Source organism: Oncorhynchus mykiss, chromosome 13 (assembly GCF_057628025.1).
Source record: "Oncorhynchus mykiss isolate SJ-2025 chromosome 13, ASM5762802v1, whole genome shotgun sequence".
Lineage (NCBI taxonomy): Eukaryota > Metazoa > Chordata > Actinopteri > Salmoniformes > Salmonidae > Oncorhynchus > Oncorhynchus mykiss.
In genome coordinates this window covers 13627501-13647773 of record NC_143034.1, presented here as the reverse complement: position 1 = coordinate 13647773, position 20273 = coordinate 13627501, and the positions used below count along the sequence as shown (strand labels likewise).

General features: G+C 48.4%; 1 protein-coding gene across 2 annotated transcripts; it reads right to left on the bottom strand.

The window, feature by feature from the left end:
* mri1 (methylthioribose-1-phosphate isomerase 1) lies at positions 1 to 19468 on the bottom strand. Of its 2 annotated transcripts, XM_090195233.1 has the most exons (6): positions 19064 to 19468; positions 14981 to 15204; positions 14268 to 14437; positions 8684 to 8860; positions 7494 to 7718; positions 1 to 3027 (listed from the first exon to the last, which is right to left on the bottom strand). In XM_090195233.1, exons 1-6 carry the CDS (start codon positions 19193 to 19195, stop codon positions 2894 to 2896), a joined length of 1062 nt encoding a protein of 353 aa, XP_090051359.1. In that variant the 5' UTR covers positions 19196 to 19468; the 3' UTR covers positions 1 to 2893. The 2 variants fall into 2 exon arrangements, with proteins under 2 accessions (XP_090051359.1, XP_090051360.1); XM_090195234.1 differs by lacking the exons at positions 1 to 3027; positions 7494 to 7718; positions 8684 to 8860 and adding an exon at positions 9340 to 9440 and having other exon boundaries at positions 19064 to 19382.
* Between the last annotated feature and the right edge of the window lie 805 nt (positions 19469 to 20273).

Here is a 20273-nt window from a genome sequence, read left to right as displayed (position 1 = left end):
TTGTTGTTTAAAGCCGAGAGTTCCATCTCGGGCCAAGAGAAAAAAGGGTTTATTTTGCTTGTTGTCCAGGCCTAATAACATGGAGATTGGTGTTGAGTGTATATATAGTGTTTCTGCGTAGTTTGATATGGTACACAGTAGGGCGGTGGTTTTTAAACCTCTCCTCAGGGACCCAGGTCCACAGCTAGCTCACCTGATTCAACTTGTCAACTAATCATCAAGCCCTCGACCAGGTGAATCAGGCGACCTAGTTCAGGGCTACAACAGAAATGTGAAACGTCTGAGGAGAGGTTTGATAACCCTGGGGGTAGGGGACGATACGGTACAGATTGGACCAGAGAGGTACAGACATTATGTGAGGTATAGGGAGGTAGCCACAAGTTATACACATCAGCTGACTAAAGAGGTTTGCTCTAGATAATATCAACTGGCTTTGTTTTGGTTTGAATAGTTCTAATTTCAGTTGCTTTGGTAATGGTTGTGTCTCATATGAACCCCTATTCCCTACGCAGTGCACTACTTTAGACCAGAGCCCTATTCCCTATGCAGTGCACTACTTTAGACCAGAGCCCTATTCCCTATGCAGTGCACTACTTTAGACCAGAGCCCTGTTCCCTATATAGTGCACTACTTTAGACCAGAGCCCTGTTCCCTATATAGTGCACTACTTTAGACCAGAGCCCTGTTCCCTATATAGTGCACTACTTTAGACCAGAGCCCTGTTCCCTATATAGTGCACTTCTTTTGGCACAGAGCCCTGTTCCCTATATAGTGCACTACTTTAGACCAGAACCCTGTTCCCTATATAGTGCACAACTTTTGGCACAGAGCCCTGTTCCCTATATAGTGCACTACTTTTGGCACAGAACCCTATTCCCTATATAGTGCACTACTTTAGACCAGAGCCCTGTTCCCTATATAGTGCACTACTTTTGGCACAGAGCCCTGTTCCCTATATAGTGCACTACTTTTGGCACAGAGCCCTATTCCCTATATAGTGCACTACTTTAGACCAGAGCCCTGTTCCCTATATAGTGCACTACTTTTGGCACAGAGCCCTGTTCCCTATATAGTGCACTACTTTTGGCACAGAGCCCTGTTCCCTATATAGTGCACTACTTTTGGCACAGAGCCCTGTTCCCTATATAGTGCACTACTTTTAGCACAGAGCCCTGTTCCCTATATAGTGCACTACTTTTGGCACAGAGCCCTGTTCCCTATATAGTGCACTACTTTAGACCAGAGCCCTGTTCCCTATATAGTGCACTACTTTTGGCTAGAGCCTATGGGCTGTAATAGTGCACTATAAAAGGGAATAAGGTGCTATTTGAGACTCAACAATGTATTTTCAGCAATCAAGTGTCATCAATTTTCTTAAACTCACATTTCTATAAACCACTTTTCCAGAGAAAACTACATGTGAATATATAATATTGTGATTGGGTGTAACTGTTACTGTTTTCATTCCTAACGTTGTTTGGAGAACTCTGAATCTGATTAGGATGTAGTATAGGCCAGTTCTTCTGAAGGAGACTGGTTCGTTCTGTCGGTGACAGGAGATGAACACAGGAGAGACCAGAGAGAGGAGACCAGAGAGAGGAGACCAGAGAGAGGAGAGACCAGAGAGAGGAGACCAGAGAGAGGAGAGACCAGAGAGAGGAGAGACCAGAGAGAGGAGAGACCAGAGAGAGGAGAGACCAGAGAGAGGAGAGACCAAAGAGAGGAGAGACCAGAGAGAGGAGAGACCAGAGAGAGGAGAGACCAGAGAGAGGAGAGAGAGGGAGGGAGGGACAGGAGAGACCAGAGAGAGGAGACCAGAGAGAGGAGAGACCAGAGAGAGGAGAGACCAAAGAGAGGAGAGACCAGAGAGAGGAGAGACCAGAGAGAGGAGAGACCAGAGAGAGGAGAGAGAGGGAGGGACAGGAGAGACCAGAGAGAGGAGACCAGAGAGAGGAGACCAGAGAGAGGAGAGACCAGAGAGAGGAGACCAGAGAGAGGAGAGACCAGAGAGAGGAGACCAGAGAGAGGAGACCAGAGAGAGGAGACCAGAGAGAGGAGACCAGAGAGAGGAGAGACCAGAGAGAGGAGAGACCAGAGAGAGGAGAGACCAGAGAGAGGAGAGAGAGGGAGGGACAGGAGAGACCAGAGAGAGGAGACCAGAGAGAGGAGAGACCAGAGAGAGGAGAGAGAGGGAGGGACAGGAGAGACCAGAGAGAGGAGAGACCAGAGAGAGGAGAGACCAGAGAGAGGAGAGAGAGGGAGGGACAGGAGAGACCAGAGAGAGGAGACCAGAGAGAGGAGACCAGAGAGAGGAGAGACCAGAGAGAGGAGACCAGAGAGAGGAGAGACCAGAGAGAGGAGACCAGAGAGAGGAGAGACCAGAGAGAGGAGACCAGAGAGAGGAGAGACCAGAGAGAGGAGAGACCAAAGAGAGGAGAGACCAGAGAGAGGAGAGACCAGAGAGAGGAGAGACCAGAGAGAGGAGAGACCAGAGAGAGGAGAGACCAGAGAGAGGAGAGAGAGGGAGGGACAGGAGAGACCAGAGAGAGGAGAGAGAGGGAGGGACAGGAGAGACCAGAGAGAGGAGAGACCAGAGAGAGGAGAGAGACAGGAGATGAACACAGGAGAGAACCAGAGAGGAGAGAGAGGGAGGGACAGGAGTGGGAGGGGGTTGGATGTGTGTGTCTGAGTTCCTGCGTTGATGTGTGTGTGTGTGTGTGAGACCGTAAAACGTGTGAGTTTGTAGAACACTGACTGTGTGTGTGTAAATGTAACAAAACTAGACTTCCACATCAGCTGTGTGTGTGAGGACGTGGAAGTCGTATGAGAGAGTGAGAGCAGGAATATTAAGGTGCAGTAGCGCACGGCGGCCAGCGGGTGGTGATAGCGCCGTCTACAGGGCAGTGAGACGGCCGGTGAGTGCTGCCTGCAGCTCCGAGGGCAGAAACACCCCCAGCTCTGTGATGATGCCCCCCGTTATCAGCTGGTGGGGGGTCACGTCAAACGCCGGGTTCCATACATCAATACCTGGAGAGGGAGAGAGGAGGGTAGACAGAGGGAGAGAGACGGGGGAAGGGACAGAGAGCAAGATAAATTAGGGGGTGGGGGGTTAGGGAGAGAGTGAGACGGTAGAGAGCGACAGAGGAAGAGAGGGGAGAAGGAAGGGAGGTAAATCATGGTAGAGTGAGGGTGTAAAGGGAGGGAAGAGAAGGAGAGAGAGAGCAGGAACACCCCGGGGAACAGCGTCTCCATTAAAGGAGAGGATAATATAATTACTGTGATGTCACAGAGCTCCTCTTCTAGTTCTTTAATTAGAGACACGTGGCACAAGTCAATCAGCTCCGGTACATTCTCCAGAGAATACACCGTTCCCTCTGTCTGTCTACCAGGGACTGTTATATCTCTACCACTACACCGTTCCCTCTGTCTGTCTACCAGGGACTGTTATATCTCTACCACTACACTGTTCCCCCTGTCTGTCTACACTGTTATATCTCTACCACTACACTGTCCCCCCTGTCTGTCTGTCTGTCTGTCTACACTGTTATATCTCTACCACTACACTGTTCCCCCTGTCTGTCTGTCTGTCTACCAGGGACTACACTGTTATACTCTACCACCACACTGTTCCCCCTGTCTGTCTGTCTGTCTACCAGGGACTACACTGTTATATCTCTACAACTACACTGTTATATCTCTACCACTACACTGTTATATCTCTACCACTACACTGTTATATCTCTACCACTACACTGTTATATCTCTACAACTACACTGTTGTATCTCTACCAGGGACTACACTGTTGTATCTCTACAACTACACTGTTGTATCTCTACCAGGGACTACACTGTTGTATCTCTACCACTACACTGTTATATCTCTACAACTACACTGTTATGTCTCTACCACTACACTGTTATATCTCTACCAGGGACTACACTGTTATATCTCTACCAGGGACTACACTGTTATATCTCTACCAGGGACTACACTGTTATATCTCTACCAGGGACTACACTGTTATATCTCTACCAGGGACTACACTGTTATATCTCTACCACTACACTGTTATATCTCTACCACTACACTGTTCTATCTCTACCACTACACTGTTCTATCTCTACCACTACACTGTTCTATCTCTACCACTACACTGTTCTATCTCTACCACTACACTGTTCTATCTCTACCACTACACTGTTCTATCTCTACCACTACACTGTTCTATCTCTACCACTACACTGTTATATCTCTACAACTACGCTGTTATCTCTCTACCACTACACTGTTATATCTCTACCACTACACTGTTATATCTCTACAACTACACTGTTGTATCTCTACCAGGGACTACATTGTTATATCTCTACCAGGGACTACATTGTTATATCTCTACCACTACACTGTTCTATCTCTACCACTACACTGTTATATCTCTACCACTACGCTGTTATCTCTCTACCACTACACTGTTATATCTCTACCAGGGACTACATTGTTATATCTCTACCAGGGACTACATTGTTATATCTCTACCAGGGACTACACTGTTACATCACTACAACTACATTGTTATATCTCTACCACTACACTGTTATATCTCTACCAGGGACTACACTGTTATATCTCTACCACTACACTGTTATATCTCTACCAGGGACTACACTGTTATATCTCTACCACTACACTGTTATATCTCTACCAGGGACTACACTGTTATATCTCTACCAGGGACTACACTGTTATATCTCTACCAGGGACTACACTGTTATCTCTCTACCAGGGACTACATTGTTATATCTCTACCACTACACTGTTATATCTCTACAACTACACTGTTGTATCTCTACCAGGGACTACATTGTTATATCTCTACCAGGGACTACATTGTTATATCTCTACCACTACACTGTTATATCTCTACAACTACACTGTTGTATCTCTACCAGGGACTACACTGTTGTATCTCTACAACTACACTGTTGTATCTCTACCAGGGACTACACTGTTGTATCTCTACCACTACACTGTTATATCTCTACAACTACACTGTTATATCTCTACCAGGGACTACACTCTTATATCTCTACCAGGGACTACACTGTTATATCTCTACCAGGGACTACACTCTTATATCTCTACCACTACACTGTTATATCTCTACCACTACACTGTTATATCTCTACCACTACACTGTTATATCTCTACAACTACACGGTTATATCTCTACCAGGGACTACACTGTTGTATCTCTACCACTACACTGTTATATCTCTACAACTACACTGTTATATCTCTACCAGGGACTACACTGTTATATCTCTACCAGGGACTACACTGTTACATCACTACAACTACACTGTTATATCTCTACCACTACACTGTTATATCTCTACCAGGGACTACACTGTTATATCTCTACAACTACACTGTTATATCTCTACCAGGGACTACACTGTTATATCTCTACCAGGGACTACACTGTTACATCACTACAACTACACTGTTATATCTCTACCACTACACTGTTATATCTCTACCAGGGACTACACTGTTATATCTCTACCACTACACTGTTATATCTCTACCACTACACTGTTATATCTCTACAACTACACTGTTAAATCTCTACCAGGGACTACACTGTTATATCTCTACAACTACACTGTTATATCTCTACCACAGACTACACTGTTATATCTCTACCACGGACTACACTGTTATATCTCTACCACGGACTACACTGTTATATCTCTACAACTACACTGTTATATCTCTACCACTACACTGTTATATCTCTACCACTACGCTGTTATATCTCTACCACTACGCTGTTATATCTCTACCACTACACTGTTATATCTCTACAACTACACTGTTATATCTCTACCAGGGACTACACTGTTGTATCTCTACCACTACACTGTTATATCTCTACAACTACACTGTTATATCTCTGCCAGGGACTACACTGTTATATCACTACAACTACACTGTTATATCTCTACCACTACGCTGTTATATCTCTACCAGGGACTACACTGTTATATCTCTACCAGGGACTACACTGTTATATCTCTACCAGGGACTACACTGTTATATCTCTACCAGGGACTACACTGTTATCTCTCTCCCACTACACTGTTATATCTCTACCAGGGACTACACTGTTATATCTCTACCAGGGACTACACTGTTATATCTCTACCAGGGACTACACTGTTATATCTCTACCAGGGACTACACTGTTATATCTCTACCACTACACTGTTATATCTCTACCACTACACTGTTATATCTCTACCACTACACTGTTATATCTCTACAACTACACTGTTATATCTCTGCCAGGGACTACACTGTTATATCACTACAACTACACTGTTATATCTCTACCACTACGCTGTTATATCTCTACCAGGGACTACACTGTTATATCTCTACCAGGGACTACACTGTTATATCTCTACCAGGGACTACACTGTTATATCTCTACCAGGGACTACACTGTTATCTCTCTCCCACTACACTGTTATATCTCTACCAGGGACTACACTGTTATATCTCTACCAGGGACTACACTGTTATATCTCTACCAGGGACTACACTGTTATATCTCTACCAGGGACTACACTGTTATATCTCTACCACTACACTGTTATATCTCTACCACTACACTGTTATATCTCTACCACTACACTGTTATATCTCTACAACTACACTGTTATATCTCTGCCAGGGACTACACTGTTATATCACTACAACTACACTGTTATATCTCTACCACTACGCTGTTATATCTCTACCACTACACTGTTATATCTCTACCAGGGACTACACTGTTATATCTCTACCAGGGACTACACTGTTATATCTCTACCAGGGACTACACTGTTATCTCTCTCCCACTACACTGCTATATCTCTACCAGGGACTACACTGTTATATCTCTACCAGGGACTACACTGTTATATCTCTACCAGGGACTACACTGTTCTATCTCTACCACTACACTGTTCTATCTCTACCAGGGACTACACTGTTATATCTCTCCCACTACACTGTTATATCTCTACCAGGGACTACACTGTTATATCTCTACCACTACACTGTTATATCTCTACCACTACACTGTTATATCTCTACCAGGGACTACACTGTTATATCTCTCCCACTACACTGTTATATCTCTACCACTACACTGTTATATCTCTACCAGGGACTACACTGTTATCTCTCTACCACTACACTGTTATATCTCTCTCCCCAGCTCTATCACTATGTTTCTATCAGTCTGTCTGTTTCTCCCTCTGCTATTGTCTCCCGCTCTCTGTCCATCACCACCTAGCTTCTCCACACCTCATTAACGCACGGTCTGTCTTCTGTCATCGCACACACACCCACCTCCACACACACACACACCCACCTCCACCCACCCACCTCCACCCACACCCACCCACCTCCACCCACCCCTCCACCTCCACCCACCCACCCGGGGCAGCGATTGGTACTCCGTTGATGCTGGTGAGTTCCTCGGCGGGACGCTCCTCGATGACAATGTGTCGGCCGCTCTCCAGACTCAGGTCACATGACGTGCTGGGCGCCGCCACGTAGAACGGGATCCCATGGTGCTTTGCGGCGATGGCCAGCTGGTACGTGCCGATTTTGTTGGCCGTGTCACCGTTAGCAACCACCCTGTCCGCCCCTACGACAACAGCTGAGACGGGGAGAGGAAGAGAGAGGAAGAGAGGGAAGGGGTAGACAGAGAGAGAGAGAGAGGAAGAGAGGGAAGGGATAGAGAGAGAGAGAGAGGAAGAGAGGGAAGGGATAGACAGAGAGAGAGAGAGGAAGAGAGGGAAGGGATAGACAGAGAGAGAGAGGGAAGGGATAGACAGAGAGAGAGAGGAAGAGAGGGAAGGGGTAGACAGAGAGAGAGAGAGAGGGGAAGAGAGGGAAGGGATAGACAGAGAGAGAGAGAGAGGAGAGGGAAGGGATAGACAGAGAGAGAGAGGAAGAGAGGGAAGGGATAGACAGAGAGAGAGAGAGAGGGGAAGAGAGGGAAGGGATAGACAGAGAGAGAGAGAGAGGGGAAGAGAGGGAAGGGATAGACAGAGAGAGAGAGGAAGAGAGGGAAGGGATAGACAGAGAGAGAGAGGAAGAGAGGGAAGGGATAGACAGAGAGAGAGAGGAAGAGAGGGAAGGGATAGACAGAGAGAGAGAGAGAGGGGAAGAGAGGGAAGGGATAGACAGAGAGAGAGAGGGGAAGAGAGGGAAGGGATAGACAGAGAGAGAGAGAGAATAAATAACAGCATAGTGATAAGAGATGGATAGAACATCAAACCAGAGCAGTTATTGGACAGACTGCCTGTCTGTCTGAAGGCAGGCAGACAGGCAGTCAGTCAGTTAGACAGGCAGGCAGACAGGCAGTCAGTCAGTCGGTCGGTCAGACAGGCAGGCAGACAGGCAGTCAGACAGTTAGAAAGGCAGTCAGTCAGTTAGACAGGCAGTCAGACAGGCAGTCAGTCAGTCGGTCGGTCAGACAGGCAGGCAGGCAGTCAGACAGGCAGTCAGACAGGCAGTCAGTCAGGCAGACAGGCAGTCAATCAGGCAGACAGACAGACAGACAGGCAGACAGACAGGCAGTCGGTCAGACAGGCAGACAGACAGGCAGACTGTGTATACCTGTGATGCTCTTCTCTCTCATGGTGAGTGCAGCCATGCTGTCTGTGATGAGAGTAGCAGGGAAACCTTCAGCCACGGCCTCATAGGCTGTCAGTCTGGCCCCTTGGTTATAGGGTCTGGTCTCTGTACAATACATCCGCTTCAGTCTGCCGAGAGCATGGAGGGAACGCACCACACCTGGAGACACACACACTGGTTATAGTCTGCTACTAGAGCATGGAGGGAACGCACCACACCTGGAGACACACACACTGGTTATAGTCTGCTACTAGAGCACAGAGACACACTGGTTATAGTCTGGTACTAGAGCACAGAGACACACTGGTTATAGTCTAGTACTAGAGCACAGAGACACTGGTTATAGTCTGCTACTAGAGCATGGAGGGAACGCACCACACCTGGAGACACACACACTGGTTATAGTCTGCTACTAGAGCATGGAGGGAACGCACCACACCTGGAGACACACTGGTTATAGTCTGCTACTAGAGCACAGAGACACACTGATTATAGTCTGGTACTAGAGCACAGAGACACTGGTTATAGTCTGCTACTAGAGCATGGAGGGAACGCACCACACCTGGAGACACACACACTGGTTATAGTCTGCTACTAGAGCATGGAGGGAACGCACCACACCTGGAGACACACACACTGGTTATAGTCTGCTACTAGAGCATGGAGGGAACGCACCACACCTGGAGACACACACACTGGTTATAGTCTGCTACTAGAGCATGGAGGGAACGCACCACACCTGGAGACACACACACTGGTTATAGTCTGGTACTAGAGCACAGAGACACACTGGTTATAGTCTGGTACTAGAGCACAGAGACACACTGGTTATAGTCTAGTACTAGAGCACAGAGACACACACTGGTTATAGTCTAGTACTAGATAGTGGAGACTTTGGTTATAGTCTGGTACTAGAGCACAGAGACACACTGGTCATAGTCTAGTACTAGAGCACAGAGACACTGGTTATAGTCTGGTACTAGAGCACAGAGACACACTGGTTATAGTCTAGTACTAGAGCACAGAGACACTGGTTATAGTCTAGTACTAGAGCACAGAGACACACTGGTTATAGTCTGGTACTAGAGCACAGAGACACACTGGTTATAGTCTAGTACTAGAGCACAGAGACACACTGGTTATAGTCTAGTACTAGAGCACAGAGACCCTGGTTATAGTCTAGTACTAGAGCACAGAGACACTGGTTATAGTCTGGTACTAGAGCACAGAGACACTGGTTATAGTGTGGTACTAGAGCACAGAGACACTGGTTATAGTCTGGTACTAGAGCACAGAGACCCTGGTTATAGTCTAGTACTAGAGCACAGACACTGGTTATAGTCTGGTACTAGAGCACAGAGACACTGGTTATAGTGTGGTACTAGAGCACAGAGACACTGGTTATAGTCTGGTACTAGAGCACAGAGACACTGGTTATAGTCTGGTACTAGAGCACAGAGACCCTGGTTATAGTCTAGTACTAGAGCACAGAGACACACACTCTGGTTATAGTCTGGTACTAGAGCACAGAGACACACTGGTTATAGTCTGGTACTAGAGCACAGAGACACACTGGTTATAGTCTGGTACTAGAGCATGGAGACACTGGTTATAGTCTGGTACTAGAGCATGGAGACACTGGTTATAGTCTGGTACTAGAGCACGGAGACACTGGTTATAGTCTGGTACTAGAGCACAGAGACCCTGGTTATAGTCTAGTACTAGAGCACAGAGACACACACTGGTTATAGTCTAGTACTAGAGCACAGAGACACTGGTTATAGTCTAGTACTAGAGCACAGAGACACACACTGGTTATAGTCTAGTACTAGAGCACAGAGACACACTGGTTATAGTCTGGTACTAGAGCACAGAGACACACTGGTTATAGTCTGGTACTAGAGCACAGAGACACACTGGTTATAGTCTGGTACTAGAGCACAGAGACACACTGGTTATAGTCTGGTACTAGAGCATGGAGACACTGGTTATAGTCTGGTACTAGAGCATGGAGACACTGGTTATAGTCTGGTACTAGAGCACGGAGACACTGGTTATAGTCTGGTACTAGAGCACAGAGACCCTGGTTATAGTCTAGTACTAGAGCACAGAGACACACACTGGTTATAGTCTAGTACTAGAGCACAGAGACACTGGTTATAGTCTAGTACTAGAGCACAGAGACACTGGTTATAGTCTGGTACTAGAGCACAGAGACACACACTGGTTATAGTCTAGTACTAGAGCACAGAGACACACTGGTTATAGTCTGGTACTAGAGCACAGAGACACACTGGTTATAGTCTGGTACTAGAGCACAGAGACACACTGGTTATAGTCTGGTACTAGAGCACAGAGACACACTGGTTATAGTCTGGTACTAGAGCACAGAGACACACTGGTTATAGTCTAGTACTAGAGCACAGAGACACACTGGTTATAGTCTAGTACTAGAGCACAGAGACACACTGGTTATAGTCTAGTTCTAGAGCACAGAGACACACACTGGTTATAGTCTAGTACTAGACCTCGGAGACTCTCTGGTTATAGTCTGGTACTAGAGCACAGAGACACACTGGTTATAGTCTGGTACTAGAGCACAGACTCTCTGGTTATAGTCTAGTACTAGAGCACAGAGACACACTGGTTAAAGTCTGGTACTAGAGCACAGAGACACACTGGTTATAGTCTGGTACTAGAGCAAAGAGACACACTGGTTATAGTCTGGTACTAGAGCACAGAGACACACACTGGTTATAGTCTAGTACTAGACCTCGGAGACTCTCTGGTTATAGTCTGGTACTAGAGCACAGAGACACACTGGTTATAGTCTGGTACTAGAGCACAGACTCTCTGGTTATAGTCTAGTACTAGAGCACAGAGACACACTGGTTAAAGTCTGGTACTAGACCTCGGAGACTCTCTGGTTATAGTCTGGTACTAGAGCACAGAGACACACTGGTTATAGTCTGGTACTAGAGCACAGACTCTCTGGTTATAGTCTAGTACTAGAGCACAGAGACACACTGGTTAAAGTCTGGTACTAGAGCACAGAGACACACTGGTTATAGTCTGGTACTAGAGCACAGAGACACACTGGTTATAGTCTGGTACTAGAGCACAGAGACACACACTGGTTATAGTCTAGTACTAGACCTCGGAGACTCTCTGGTTATAGTCTGGTACTAGAGCACAGAGACACACTGGTTATAGTCTGGTACTAGAGCACAGACTCTCTGGTTATAGTCTAGTACTAGAGCACAGAGACACACTGGTTAAAGTCTGGTACTAGAGCACAGAGACACACTGGTTATAGTCTGGTACTAGAGCACAGAGACACACTGGTTATAGTCTGGTACTAGAGCACAGAGACACACACTGGTTATAGTCTAGTACTAGACCTCGGAGACTCTCTGGTTATAGACTGGTACTAGAGCACAGAGACACACTGGTTATATTCTGGTACTAGAGCACAGAGACACTGGTTATAGTCTGGTACTAGAGCACAGAGACACACTGGTTATAGTCTAGTACTAGAGCACAGAGACACACACTGGTTATAGTCTAGTACTAGAGCACAGAGACACACTGGTTATAGTCTAGTTCTAGAGCACAGAGACACACTGGTTATAGTCTGGTACTAGAGCACAGAGACACACTGGTTATAGTCTGGTACTAGAGCACAGAGACACACACTGGTTATAGTCTAGTACTAGACCTCGGAGACTCTCTGGTTATAGTCTGGTACTAGAGCACAGAGACACACTGGTTATAGTCTGGTACTAGAGCACAGACTCTCTGGTTATAGTCTAGTACTAGAGCACAGAGACACACTGGTTAAAGTCTGGTACTAGAGCACAGAGACACACTGGTTATAGTCTGGTACTAGAGCACAGAGACACACTGGTTATAGTCTGGTACTAGAGCACAGAGACACACTGGTTATAGTCTGGTACTAGAGCACAGAGACACACACTGGTTATAGTCTAGTACTAGAGCACAGAGACACTGGTTATAGTCTGGTACTAGAGCACAGAGACACACTGGTTATAGTCTGGTACTAGAGCACAGAGACACACTGGTTATAGTCTGGTACTAGAGCACAGAGACACACTGGTTATAGTCTGGTACTAGAGCACAGAGACACACTGGTTATAGTCTAGTACTAGACCTCGGAGACTCTCTGGTTATAGTCTAGTACTAGAGCACAGAGACACACACTGGTTATAGTCTAGTACTAGAGCACAGACACACTGGTTATAGTCTGGTACTAGAGCACAGAGACACACTGGTTATAGTCTGGTACTAGAGCACAGAGACACACTGGTTATAGTCTAGTACTAGAGCACAGACACACTGGTTATAGTCTGGTACTAGAGCACAGAGACACACTGGTTATAGTCTAGTACTAGAGCACAGAGACACTGGTTATAGTCTGGTACTAGAGCACAGAGACACACTGGTTATAGTCTGGTACTAGAGCACAGAGACACACTGGTTATAGTCTGGTACTAGAGCACAGAGACACACTGGTTATAGTCTGGTACTAGAGCACAGAGACACACTGGTTATAGTCTGGTACTAGAGCACAGAGACACACTGGTTATAGTCTGGTACTAGAGCACAGAGACACACACTGGTTATAGTCTGGTACTAGAGCACAGAGACACTGGTTATAGTCTGGTACTAGAGCACAGAGACACACTGGTTATAGTCTGGTACTAGAGCACAGAGACACACTGGTTATAGTCTAGTACTAGAGCACAGACTCTCTGGTTATAGTCTAGTACTAGAGCACAGAGACACACTGGTTATAGTCTGGTACTAGAGCACAGAGACACTGGTTATAGTCTAGTACTAGAGCACAGACTCTCTGGTTATAGTCTGGTACTAGAGCACAGAGACCCTGGTTATAGTCTGGTACTAGAGCACGGAGACCCTGGTTATAGTCTGGTACTAGAGCACAGAGACACACTGGTTATAGTCTAGTACTAGAGCACAGAGACACTGGTTATAGTCTGGTACTAGAGCACAGAGACACACTGGTTATAGTCTGGTACTAGAGCACAGAGACACACTGGTTATAGTCTGGTACTAGAGCACAGAGACACACTGGTTATAGTCTGGTACTAGAGCACAGAGACACACTGGTTATAGTCTGGTACTAGAGCACAGAGACACACTGGTTATAGTCTGGTACTAGAGCACAGAGACACACACTGGTTATAGTCTGGTACTAGAGCACAGAGACACTGGTTATAGTCTGGTACTAGAGCACAGAGACACACTGGTTATAGTCTGGTACTAGAGCACAGAGACACACTGGTTATAGTCTAGTACTAGAGCACAGACTCTCTGGTTATAGTCTAGTACTAGAGCACAGAGACACACTGGTTATAGTCTGGTACTAGAGCACAGAGACACTGGTTATAGTCTAGTACTAGAGCACAGACTCTCTGGTTATAGTCTGGTACTAGAGCACAGAGACCCTGGTTATAGTCTGGTACTAGAGCACGGAGACCCTGGTTATAGTCTGGTACTAGACCTCGGAGACTCTCTGTCTTACCCAGTGCGGTGCCGTATCCTGCCGTGGCCAGTGACCCGGTGTTGCAGTGAGTTAAGATAGTGACAGAGTCTCGGGGAACACCAGACAGGATGTGCTGAGCTCCGTAGTTACCGATCTTCTTGTTGTCATTGACATCCCGCTCCAGCATCTCCTCGATCCAGCCAATCACACTGCAGAATGGGCGGGGATTAGAGGAGAGGGAGTGTGTCTGTCATAAAGCAGTCTTCCCTTTTCAACTTCTGATCTACTCTTTAGTTTAGTCCACTTTCATGTTCTGACTGTCTGGTTTCTCTCTCTCTCTCTGGGTCTCCCTCTCTCTCTCTGGGTCTCCCTCTCTCTTTTTGGGTCTCCCTCTCTCTGGGTCTCCCTCTCTCTCTCTGGGTCTCCCTCTCGCTCTCTGGGTCTCCCTCTCTGGGTCTCCCCCTCGCTCTCTCTGGGTCTCCCCCTCTCTCTCTCCCTACATCCATCCCTCTCTCTCTACATTCATCCCTCCCTCTCTCTCCATCTCTACATCCATCCCTCTGTCCATCTCTACATCCATCCCTCCCTCCCTCCATCTCTCTCTACCCATCCCTCTCTCCATCTCTACATCCATCCCTCTCTCTCTACATTCATCCCACCCTCTCTCTCCATCTCTACATCCATCCCTCCCTCCATCTCTACATCCATCCCTCCCTCCCTCCATCTCTCTCCACCTATCCCTCTCTCCATACCTCTCTGTGAGTTGTTCTGGGTTTTTCTCCATGCTCTCGTTCTCGGCAAACTCCATCAGTTCTCGGGCGGCCCGGCCCATATTGACGGCCGTGGGTCTTGCAGAAGTCAGGTGACACAGAGACTCCCGGATGAAGGTCACGGGGTCGTTGCCCCCGGCACCTGCGCGCAGCTCCACTGCCAGGCTCAGACAGCCTACGATGGCGATGGCAGGAGCCCCTCGTACCTGGAGGGGGAGAAGGAATGGAGGGATGGAGAGGGAATGGAGGGATGGAGAAGGAATGGAGGGGGAGAAGGAATGGAGGGGGAGAAGGAATGGAGGGATGGAGAAGGAATGGAGGGGAATGGAGAAGGAATGGAGGGGGAGAAGGAATGGAGGGGGAGAAGGAATGGAGGGATGGAGAAGGAATGGAGGGATGGAGAAGGAATGGAGGGGGAGAAGGAATGGAGGGGGAGAAGGAATGGAGGGATGGAGAAGGAATGGAGGGGGAGAAGGAATGGAGGGGGAGAAGGAATGGAGGGGGAGAAGGAATGGAGGGGGAGAAGGAATGGAGGGGGAGAAGGAATGGAGGGGGAGAAGGAATGGAGGGATGGAGAAGGAATGGAGGGATGGAGAAGGAATGGAGGGGGATGGAGAAGGAATGGAGGGGGAGAAGGAATGGAGGGGGAGAAGGAATGGAGGGATGGAGAAGGAATGGAGGGGGAGAAGGAATGGAGGGGGAGAAGGAATGGAGGGGGATGGAGAAGGAATGGAGGGGGATGGAGAAGGAATGGAGAGGGAATGGAGGGATGGAGAAGGAATGGAGGGGGAGAAGGAATGGAGGGGGAGAAGGAATGGAGGGGGATGGAGAAGGAATGGAGGGGGATGGAGAAGGAATGGAGGGGGAGAAGGAATGGAGGGGGAGAAGGAATGGAGGGATGGAGAAGGAATGGAGGGGGATGGAGAAGGAATGGAGGGGGAGAAGGAATGGAGGGGGAGAAGGAATGGAGGGGGAGAAGGAATGGAGGGGGAGAAGGAATGGAGGGATGGAGAAGGAATGGAGGGGGATGGAGAAGGAATGGAGGGGGATGGAGAAGGAATGGAGGGGGAGAAGGAATGGAGGGGGAGAAGGAATGGAGATGGAGAAGGAATGGAGGGGGAGAAGGAATGGAGGGGGAGAAGGAATGGAGGGGGAGAAGGAATGGAGGGGGAGAAGGAATGGAGGGGGAGAAGGAATGGAGGGATGGAGAAGGAATGGAGGGGGAGAAGGAATGGAGGGGGAGAAGGAATGGAGGGATGGAGAAGGAATGGAGGGGGATGGAGAAGGAATGGAGGGGGATGGAGAAGGAATGGAGGAGGAGAAGGAATGGAGGGGGAGAAGGAATGGAGGGATGGAGAAGGAATGAGGGGGATGGAGAAGGAATGGAGGGGGATGGAGAAGGAATGGAGGGGGATGGAGAAGGAATGGAGGAGGAGAAGGAATGGAGGGATGGAGAAGGAATGGAGGGGGATGGAGAAGGAATGGAGGAGGAGAAGGAATGGAGGGGGAGAAGGAATGGAGGGATGGAGAAGGAATGGAGGGGGAGAAGGAATGGAGGGATGGAGAAGGAATGGAGGGGGATGGAGAAGGAATGGAGGAGGAGAAGGAATGGAGGGGGAGAAGGAATGGAGGGATGGAGAAGGAATGGAGGGGGAGAAGGAATGGAGGGATGGAGAAGGAATGGAGGGATGGAGAAGGAATGGAGGGGGATGGAGAAGGAATGGAGGAGGAGAAGGAATGGAGGGGGAGAAGGAATGGAGGGATGGAGAAGGAATGGAGGGGGATGGAGAAGGAATGGAGGGGGAGAAGGAATGGAGGGATGGAGAAGGAATGGAGGAGGAGAAGGAATGGAGGGGGAGAAGGAATGGAGGGATGGAGAAGGAATGGAGGGGGATGGAGAAGGAATGGAGGGGGAGAAGGAATGGAGGGGGAGAAGGAATGGAGGGGGAGAAGGAATGGAGGGGGAGAAGGAATGGAGGGGGAGAAGGAATGGAGGGGGAGAAGGAATGGAGGGATGGAGAAGGAATGGAGGGGGAACCAGACATCATATTGGAATTGAGCCTTTGAACATTTCTTGTAATCCTCCAGGTAAACCAGAGGGGGAGGACCTGTGTGTCTATCGAACTCTCTCATTGGTCTTTATCATACACCTGTCTCCTCCCATCTCTCCTCGCCTGCTGGAACCCCCACACTACCAGACAGGACCGTATGCAGGCAATACCAGACAGGACCGTATGCAGACAATACCAGACAGGACCGTATGCAGGCAATACCAGACAGGACCGTATGCAGGCAATACCAGACAGGACCGTATGCAGGCAATACCAGACAGGACCGTATGCAGGCAATACCAGACAGGACCGTATGCAGGCAATACCAGACAGGACCGTATGCAGGCAATACCAGACAGGACCGTATGCAGGCAATACCAGACAGGACTGTATGCAGGCAATACCAGACAGGACTGTATGCAGGCAATACCAGACAGGACCGTATGCAGGCAATACCAAATCAAATCAAATCAAATTTATTTATATAGCCCTTCGTACATCAGCTGATATCTCAAAGTGCTGTACAGAAACCCAGCCTAAAACCCCAAACAGCAAGCAATGCAGGTGTAGAAGCACCAGGACCGTATGCAGACAACACCAGACAGGACCGTATGCAGGCAATACCAGACAGGACCGTATGCAGGCAATACCAGACAGGACCGTATGCAGGCAATACCAGACAGGACCGTATGCAGGCAATACCAGACAGGACCGTATGCAGGCAATACCAGACAGGACCGCATGCAGGCAATACCAGACAGGACCGTATGCAGGCAATACCAGACAGGACCGTATGCAGACAACACCAGACAGGACCGTATGCAGACAACACCAGACAGGACCGTATGCAGGCAACACCAGACAGGACCGTATGCAGACAACACCAGACAGGACCGCATGCAGACAACACCAGACAGGACTGTACACACACGCCCAACCCTCTAACCACTAGGCTACCTGCCGACACAAAGCGGGGCGATAGTCAGGACACACAGACAGCAGGACAGTGAGTAGTGGTGTGTGACGTCACCAGTGTGTGAGATCAGCGGCAGCTTGGTAACATCCATCCCGAGACACTACCATTACTATCACCATGACGACATCATACTGTTTAAGAGGCGTTCCATCACAGGTCTGAAGTTGGACTGATGCTCAGATGGAGAGTATCTCAGTGTGTGTGTGTGTGTGTGTGAGAGAGAGAGACAAAGAGGGAGATGAAGAGAGGGTGTCTGTTTCAAATGGAAGGAGGTTTATTATGTAGAATAAAAAGATAAGAGAACTAGTCTATTTGAGGATCAACAAAACACCTCTCCTCATCAGAACCGCTCTGATAAAAGCCGTCGCCAAACACTAATAAAAGGAGTCAACAAGCGGCAGAGCACCGACTGCAGGAACGAACAAAACCCCGGGAATCGGTCATTAATAATGCATAGACAATCTTTACAGTGAGAGCAAGATAAAGGGAGCGAAGGGGGTGGGCGTTTTCATGGGTGGGTGCGGATACCTGGCACGGTGGTTTTGTCGGTGGCACGGGTTAACGTTAAACGGTAAATAAATAATTGGATCCATTGTCGCTTAGGATCACGTTAAATTGAGAAACCGGGCCGGTAAAAACGAACGAGTGACACACTGTGTGTGTGATCCAACCCCGAGCGTCCTCACCGGGGCCGCTATTCCATGCAATACGGCGCTGCGGACGGTAGTAATCGGTGGAAATAGCAGGGACGGTCAAAACACACAGGCCCTGGACTTCAACAAAGAGCCTGTCACAGGCCACAAGTCCTTCGCACAACACCGCCCTGATATGCTCTGTGACAGAACCGAGGACAGGGTGCACAGCTCACACTGAATATCCACCCTGTCTGACACAAAGACACCCGTAGTCAGCATAGCTACACACACTGTGGTGGAAACACTGCTAACTAGAAACACACACACGGGGAGGTGACACGTAGTGAGCGTGGAATCGGACAGGAAACGAACGAGGGAGAAGACAGAGAGTGATATTTCTTACCTTCATGGACTTGATCGCTTCATAGCCGTCCTGCACTGTGCGGACCTCGTCGAACACAGTCTCCTGCGGTAGGAGCAGCTGGTTAAGAATCTGCAGAGACCCGGCCCGGTAACGGATCGCCTCGAGCGTCATGACCCGCGAACGAGATGGATCGGATGGCACAACACACACACTCCTCCCGGTTGTCGTTTCGAATCGTCGTGGGTTGGTAGAGGATAAAAGCGCTGGAAAATGAATATTAACTGCCTGGGGGGGAAAAAGAGAGAGGGAGCTCAGAAAACCTCTGTCTGACACACATACGGAACCACGTGCTTACCCCGGCAGGAAACCGACCCTGCCTTTCCGAACTTTGTCCACGCCCACCTCTCGCGCGCTCTTTTTCGGCGGTGACAGGCCTTCTCTCTTCTCCCCCTCTTCTCTCTTCCCCCCCTCTTCTCTCTTCCCCCCCTCTTCTCTCTTCCCCCCCTCTTCTCTCTTCTCCCCCTCTTCTCCCTTCTCCCCTCTTCTCTCTTCTCCCCCTCTTCTCTCTTCCCCCCCTCTTCTCTCTTCCCCCCCTCTTCTCTCTTACCCCCCTCTTCTCTCTTCCCCCCCTCTTCTCTCTTCCCCCCCTCTTCTCTCTTCTCCCCCTCTTCTCCCTTCTCCCCTCTTCTCTCTTCTCCCCCTCTTCTCTCTTCCCCCCCTCTTCTCTCTTCCCCCCCTCTTCTCTCTTACCCCCCTCTTCTCTCTTACCCCCCTCTTCTCTCTTCCCCCCCTCTTCTCTCTGCCCTCTGTTTTGTTTGTAGACACGTAGCGTTCAGATCAAATGTATTAGCGTAACTGGAGGAGTTGAGCCGGTGCTCTTTCTTACCCTTCAACAACGGAGCAGGCTACAGCCCCCTCTCATCTCGGGGTTCAGGGAGAACGAAGGAACACATACTGAAGCCATTGTCTAGTCCTCTCTCTGCAGCTATAGAGCTAGACAGATTATACTGTACAGACTAGACTGACGCTACAGTGAGTCTGAACTATATACAACATAATACACCTCCCTGTTTAGACTGTACTATAGTCCTCTCTGTATAGACTGTACTATAGTCCTCTCTGTATAGACTGTACTATAGTCCTCTCTGTATAGACTGTACTATAGTCCCCTCTGTATAGACTGTACTATAGTCCTCTCTGTATAGACTGTACTATAGTCCTCTCTGTATAGACTGTACTATAGTCCTCT

Bases quoted from the DNA above. Each gene is read 5' to 3' on its own strand.
- mri1 (XM_090195233.1), bottom strand. From the start codon at position 19,195: ATGACGCTCGAGGCGATCCGTTACCGGGCCGGGTCTCTGCAGATTCTT. The intron at 15,205-19,063 runs GTAAGAAATATC...CTCCCCCTCCAG, and splicing joins AAGCGATCAAGTCCATGAAG to GTACGAGGGGCTCCTGCCAT. The intron at 7,719-8,683 runs GTATACACAGTC...TCCCCGTCTCAG, and splicing joins GAGAGAGAAGAGCATCACAG to CTGTTGTCGTAGGGGCGGAC.